The 7,716-nt window shown below is 37.9% G+C and overlaps 1 protein-coding gene across 1 annotated transcript; it reads left to right on the top strand.

Moving 5' to 3' along the window:
- Positions 1 to 437: 437 nt before the first annotated feature.
- LOC112999937 (uncharacterized) lies at positions 438 to 1,058 on the top strand. The gene has a single exon (XM_026126357.1). It carries the CDS (start codon positions 438 to 440, stop codon positions 1,056 to 1,058), a length of 621 nt encoding a protein of 206 aa, XP_025982142.1.
- Positions 1,059 to 7,716: the final 6,658 nt, after the last annotated feature.

The raw sequence follows: 7,716 nt of genomic DNA, 5'->3' as shown, positions 1-7,716 counted from the left end.
CAGTGGAAGTGGGACAATATTTCCATGGATTTTGTGGTAGGACTACCTAGAACCCCTAGAGGTTTAGATTCTATCTGGGTTATTGTTGACAGATTGACTAAGTCTGCTTACTTCATTCCCATTAATATCATAGTTTCCTTGGAGAAGTTTACCACCTTGTATATAAGTGAGATTGTCAGATTACATGGTGTGCCATAGTATCAGATAGAGATCCTAGATTCACCTCTAGATTTTGGGAGAGTTTGAACAAAGCATTAGGAACCAAGCTTAGACTAAGTTCAGCCTACCATCCTCAGACTGATGGCCAAACTAAACGGACCATTCAGCCATTGGAGGACCTTTTGAGGGCGTGTGTCTTAGAACAGAAGGGAAGCTGGGAGAGTTTTCTTCCATTGATAGAATTCACTTATAATAACGGTTTTCACTCTACCATTGGCATGGCTCCCTATAAAGCTTTGTATGGTAGAAGGTGTAGGACACCCTTATGTTGGTTAGAGCCCGAAGAAGGCCTTACCTTAGGACTGGAAGTGGTACAACAAACCACAGAGAAGATCAAGTTGATCCAAGAAAGGATGAGGACTGCTCATAGTAGGCAGAAAAGTTATCATGATAAGAGGAGGAAAGATCTGGAATTCGAGGTTGGTGATCATGTATTCTTGAGAGTCACTCCGTGGACTAGGGTTGGTCGAGCATTGAAATCCCGAAAACTCACACCTCACTTTATTGGTCCTTTCCAAATTCTTAAGAGAGTTGGCCCGGTGGCATACCAAATTACATTACCCCCATCTCTTTCTAATCTTCACAATGTCTTTCATGTGTCTCAACTCCATAAGTATATCCATGATCCATCCCATGTAATTGAATGGGATGATGTACAAGTGAAGGAGAATTTGACATATGAAACATTGCCTTTGAGGATCGAGGATATGCGAACAAAACACCTAAGAGGGAAAGAGATTCTGTTGATCAAGGTGATTTGGGGAGGTGCATCAGGAGAAGATGCCACGTGGCAATTGGAAAGTCAGATGCGAGAAGCTCACCCATCCTTGTTTGAGTAAGGTAAATTTCGAGGACGAAATTTCTAAAAGGGTGGGAGAGTTGTAACACCCTGATATATATCTATATATTTTTAGTAATTATGTTTGATGTTTGATTATATTTGTTGCGTTATTTTTATCCGTAATTATTTTCAAGGAGATTAATTTAGTTAATAGAGGGGTGTGGGTAGATAAGGATCTAACTTCTCAAAGAAACCTCTTGAGAAAACTTCTCAAAGAAGCCACGAGGAAGCTTCTTGAGGAAGCCTCTTAATGAAGCTTCTTGAGGAAGCTACATGAGCTGCCTTGGTAAAAATGATGCCCCGCCTTCGTTAACCGTTGGATCTTTTCCAAATTCGGCCTAAAGCTTCACAAGACACTTGTCCACGATCTTACCGTTGGGATCTTTGAGAAGACGTCTGGGGTGTGTGAGAGGCTTCTGTTTCCGAGAGCATTTCTCACTTGAGCGTTTTAGCCTTCGCTTTCGTGTAGCTTAGGAAAAATGCCATTTCTTCTCCTTTCTTTCTGCCAAAGCCATTTCTAACGTCCCAAGAACTTTATCCATCACTCACAGCCACCATTAGCCACTGCAAATCGCCGTTGTTCTCCGTTGAAATCCCACACCGAGAGCAACCCTTCAATCAAAGCGAAATTTTCCAACTTGGCCCGCGGTTTCGGTAGAGAACGAAACCCTAATCTGACCTTTCATTTTCCTTTGAGGTAACCATGATTCCATGTTTGTTTCTTGTTAGTTTCAGCTTGTCTTTTCATCTTTTTTGACTTTGGAACCGCCATTTCGTGTTTTACGCTTCCTTTGTAAAACCCGAAATGCTCTCAGCTCTTCCATGTAGTGATGTGGGTGTTTGACCTAGAGCATTGTTGTTAGCTTTGTTTCTGAAAATCCATATTAAGTCTCCTTCATTTTGGCATGGTAGAGGCTTGCATGGAACCGACGAGCGGAGAAGAAAAAGGAATCTTCAAGTGACGCACGAGGAACCCGCAGGGTAGCTCACGATAGGTGAGGGGAGTTTATTATAAAATTTACCGTTTTAACACCATAGCTAGGGTCAGGAAACCTAGCTATGAGGATATTTGTCTGTCCCTGTTGCATGCTGATTTTTCTTTCAAGAATATTATGTTTTGAATTAATGGGATGCGATAAAATTGTTATTGATATGCATGCTGGTTTTTTAGGAGAACCTATGTTTTGACGAATGGGATGCGATATATATATATATATATATATATATATATATATATATATATATATATATATATATATATATATATATTGTGATGAATGATATTGTTGTGTTGTTTGAAGACCTGTGAGTGTGAATCTCAGGCACGAAAGAAATATATATGTGCGAAATGCGATTTGTTGTTGATGTCGCTATTGAGGATTTTAATTGATATGTGATGATAATGATAATTATGATGATATTGATTTGAGATGACGTTGTTAATAAAGACCATGTCAACATGAATTGTTATTATTGATGAATATGTGAATATGAAATGAGGTTGCTGTTGTTGTTGATAACGTCATTGAGACGAGATGATATTTATGTTGAGAATGACATGGAAATGGAATGTTAATTGATGTTGGAAATGCATTGACATGTGCATGTTGTGTATGTTCGTGGGGGGCATGGTGCACTGACCTTCCAGGGTCTTTGGCACTAGCTTTTGGCCACGTTCATACGTTGGATGTTGTGTATGTTCGTGGGGGGCACTATGCACTAACCTTCCAGGGTCTTTGGCACTAGCTTTTGGCCACGTTCATACGTCGTATGGAGTGTATGTCATGGGGGGTAAAGTGCACTGACCATGTCGAATGGCCCAGACATGGGTAACTAGCGTGGTTAGAGAATCTAAGCATTTATGAGGGGATGCTTAGGCGCTTTAATTGGTCCATGGTCTTTGGCACTTACTTTTGGTCGTGATCATAGCTCATACGACACAGGAAATAGAGTAACTGTGGCCAAGTGTACTTTGTACTGAGGGGGCTGTCACCTGGTAGGGAAGACCTTTGGGCTCCCAGGCTGATCACCTATGGGAGGGGGGCTGTTACGTGCACAATCGGGTGGTCCCGACGAACTCAGCACAGTTCCCTAAGTGAGAGTGTCGTGTGGACACGCTTAGGCTATTTCCTGAGATTTGATTGTTGTTGGTACGTACCACATTGCATTTGAGTGTTGAGTCAGGTGCATGCATCATTCTGTGCAGTCTTGATTGGGTGCATGGATGGATGATGAGTAATTGTTGAATGTGGATGATGAATATTTGTTGGATATGAGTGTTGAATAATGAATTTTGTGTATGCTCATCATGTTTGCCTACGTTGGTTGCTAATTGTGGTTATTTGGAATTGATATTGGTTCTTTTTATAATGAACTCACCCTTGCAATGTTGTATCATGTGGTTGATACCTGTGATGATCACAAACATTGTTCGTGGGAGCAGAATGACAGCAGCAGGGTGCAGGAAGTGAAATTCGGGTGAGGAGCCGTCGGGCCAACTTGATGACGTTGGCGTTATTTTGGGAGAGAGTTGTGTTTTGTAATCAACTCCTCCGTAGTTGGTTTTCAAGTTCTATTTTGTTGGGTTAAAGATGTAAAACTTGGATTTTAATTATACTTATGAACAACTTTAATTTTCATTATGTGTATGACGTGTACCGAGTTATTGTTCTATATAATTATGTATATTCACTTAATTAATGACGTGTTGTTGGATGAATGTATGTCGAGACAAAATTACTTCTATTTTCATAAGCAAAAATTAAAGTAGTTCTTTTTAATAAAAATTGAAATTATCGGGTATTAGAGTGTTGATATCGTAGCGACGAGGCGAGCCGTTATAGAGAGGATTTCACAAACCTTTCCAAAGATTATACTAAGCTGAAAAAGGCTAATCAAAATATAAATTCCCTAAAAGAATCTAATCCTAGTGTAGCTCATGACATCTTAAAGGAATCATAACTTATACTAGAAAATGAGAAGGTATCAAAAGAATGAGATATATTCACGAGGGACTTTAAGATATTGTTAGACAAGACTCAATCTCTTCAAATAGAGCTAAATCAAATAAATGAGCTCTGCGACTATCTTAATGAAGAAAGGTATGACCAATGGTAAGAGTGTTCATAAGAACATCGTGATTATGACAACTTGAAAGAAAGTAAACATAATCTCTGGGTTGAGTGTGAAAATTATAAGAAAACCCTGAAGTTTTTGAATGATAAGCTTGAGATAAATGACAATCTCAAGGGACAACATTAAGATATGGAAATACTTCATTAAGAGATAAGATCCCTAAGAGAAACTATATCCAAGTTTGTTGGAAGAATTGAGAACCTTGATAAACTGTTAAGATACAACAAATATCCTTTTTATAGGTCTAGACATGGATATAAACGGAATGCTTATCTTCATAATAAGAAAACCATTACATGATATTTATGTGGAAAGATTGGACATATGACATTCAAGTGTAGAAATCTACCTAAGATTGAGTTGTCCAATGCTTTCAAGACTAACAAGAAAGAACCCAAAAAAATTTGGGTACCTAAGGATAAAATAATTCTTGTGGCATATATCTTTAACCGGAAAAAGACATGCCACCATGGTACCCAGATAGTGGCTACTCTACTCATGACACATGACAAGAGAAATGTGTATGTTCCAATGCCTGACTCTCATGCATGGTTTCTATGGACACAATGTTTCCTTCAACTAGAAAGGGTGTGTCGTAAGGAACTATTGTGGCACCTTGGTGATCCTTATGAACAAAATGTAACCTGCCGACTATCCATAAAGGAAAATCACTTGGTGTGGCACAAAAAGCTTGGACATGCTAGCTTGAGATTAATCTCAAAACTACAAAAGCATGATCTCGTAAGAGGATTACCAAGCTTGTTATATAAAGATGATTTACTTTGTGAAGCTTGTCAAAAGGGGAAATAAATCAAAAACTATTTTTCAAGTACAAATATTTTTCACTTCTAGACCACTAGAGTTGTTACATCTTGATTTATTTGGCCCAACCAAAACCACTTCAGTTAGTGGTAAAAGGTATGGACTACTCATAGTGGATGACTACTCTAGATGGACATTGGTTATGTTTCTTGCCTACAAGGATGAGTCTTTTGGAGTCTTCTTTAAATTCTACAAAAGGATTAAAAATGAAAAAGGAGTATGCATTGCTTCAATTAGAAGTGATCATGTGGAGAGTTTGAAAATGAAAGGTTTCATATATTCTATAAAGAAAATGGCATTCTTTATAATTTCTCTACTCCTAAAACACCACAACAAAATGTTGTAGCTGAGAGGAAAAATAGATCGTTGCATGAAATGGCTAGGACGATGCTCAATGATAACTATACACCTAAGCACTTTGGGGTTGAAGCAGTGAGTACTGTTTGTTATTTGCGAAACAAATTTTACATAAGACCTATTCTGAAAAAGATTCCATATGAAATATGGAAAGGACCAAAACCTAACATTGCATACTTCCATCCTTTTGGATGTCAATGTTTCATTCTAAACACTAAGCACCACTTGGGTAAGTTTGACTCTAAGTGTGACAATGGAAGATTGCTTGGATACTCTCAAACATCTAAGGCCTATAGAGTATACAACTTTAGAACCTTAGCTATGGAAGAAGCTATCCAGATAAGGTTTAATGACACCAAGCCTGATACAAAAATATCAGAGCTAGATGAGTCTATTGCAGATCTCAGATTGGGCGATGGCATTGGACCATCAACATCAACATATCAGCCAATAGAAGTAGACGTATCCAATCAAGCACTAGACCATCCTCAAGAAAAAGAGAACCAACTGGACGAATCCTCAGAAAGAATCATCTAGAAAGTCAAATCATTAGTGACCCCTCAACCAAAGTCCAAACAAAAGCATCCCTCAAACAACAAGGTTACACAACACTCATCTCAAAGATAGAACCAAAACACATTTATGATGTTATAGAGGATGAGCATTGGGTCAGGGCCATGCAAGAATAACTTGACCAGTTCCAAAAGAATGATGTCAGGACGCTTGTGGAATTGCATAAGGGAAAGAAGGCACTAGGTGCAAAATGGTTACTCAGAAATAAGTTGGAGGAGGTAGGTAAGGTTGTGAGTAACAAGGCAAGGTCAGTTGCCAAAGGTTACTAATTGCATGAAGGTATACATTACACTCAAATTTATGCTCTTGTTGCTCATCTAGAGGCAATATGCATTTTAATTTCATGTGTATCTAAAAACAAATGAAATTAAAATGGTTTGAGAGTGGCACTTTTCCTCAACTTGTTTTCAAACTAAACAAAGCTTTGTATGGACTAAAACAAGCTGCTTGAGCTTGGTATTAATGACTTGGTTCATTTGTTTAAGAAAATGGTTTTGAAGGAAGGAAAGTGTGAAATACAATAAATCACACTAGAAGGGGGTTGAATAGTGTGCTAGTTAAAATATAAAATCTTTTCAAATGGAAGATGTTTATAAATAAACCAATTTATATAGAATCTTGTCTAGTAACTGAGATAAGTTTTAGCTCAAGTGGATTGTCATCCAATGATATGTATAAAACTTAATTTTAGTGAAAGACTTGCGTGCAAGATTTGTGTCAATAATGGACTTTTAAAAATACTTTTACAAGCTAAAGAAGAGCAATAAAAATACTTAGTTTTATATTGATTCACTCAACCTGAGCTACGTCCAGTTCTCCTTGTTGGATCGAGTGGCCTTAGAATAATTAAGAAGGGGGGGGGGGGGGTTAAATTAATTATTCCTAAACCTTTACTAATTAAAAAATTACTCTTTTAAGGATTTTACTAAATTGTTAAGATAATGAGGAGTAGAAGAGAAAACTTAACAGAAAGTAAAAGTGGAAATTAAATGCACAACGGAAAGTAAAAGAGTAGGGAAGAAGGAAACAAACACACAAGATTTTTTATACTGGTTCGGCAACAACCCGTGCCTACATCCAGTCCCCAAGCAACCTGCGGTCCTTGAGATTTCTTTCAACCTTGTAAAAATTATTTTACAAGCAAAGATCCACAAGGGATGTACCCTCCCTTGTTCTCTTTGAACCTAGTGGATGTACCCTCCACTAGAACTGATCCACAAGAGATGTATCCTCTCTTGTTCTCAATCAAACCCAAGTAGATGTACCCTCTACTTGTACCACAAAGGATGTACCCTCCAATGTGTTGAGACAAAGATCTCAGGCTGTTAAACCTTTGATACTTTGTGAATGGGGATACAAAAGAATTCTCAGGTGGTTAGTCCTTTGAACACTTTTGTATTAGGGAATGGGAAGAATCAAAAGAATTCTCAGACTGTGTCGTTTTGAATTCTTTGACAAGGGAGAAGGGAGACACAAAAGAATTCAAGCGGTTAGTCCTTTGTTCTTTTGGAAAAGGGAGAAGAGAGACACAAAAAGAATTCAGGCGGTTAGTCCTTGGCGAATTCTTTTTGGCAAAGGGAGAAGAGAATGAAAAGATGAATAGCACAAGTTTTCAAGGTTTGGAAAACTAGAAAACTTCATAAAGCTTTTGGTACAAAGAAGAAGATGAAGTTCAAAGAGATTCAAGGCTTGTAAAGGATTGATCAAATAAATGTGAAAAGTATTTTGAAAAGCAAATCAAAGCCTTGCTTTTATAGACTCTTCATGTC

This window comes from Glycine max, chromosome 17 (genome assembly GCF_000004515.6).
Source record: "Glycine max cultivar Williams 82 chromosome 17, Glycine_max_v4.0, whole genome shotgun sequence".
In the NCBI taxonomy this organism is placed as follows: Eukaryota; Viridiplantae; Streptophyta; class Magnoliopsida; order Fabales; family Fabaceae; genus Glycine; species Glycine max.
The sequence above is the reverse complement of the archived record's forward strand: the minus strand, read 5'-3'. Positions and strand labels throughout refer to the sequence as shown.

Excerpts from the sequence above, each read along its gene's own strand:
- LOC112999937 (XM_026126357.1), top strand. The coding sequence starts at position 438 with ATGGCTCCCTATAAAGCTTTGTATGGTAGAAGGTGTAGGACACCCTTA.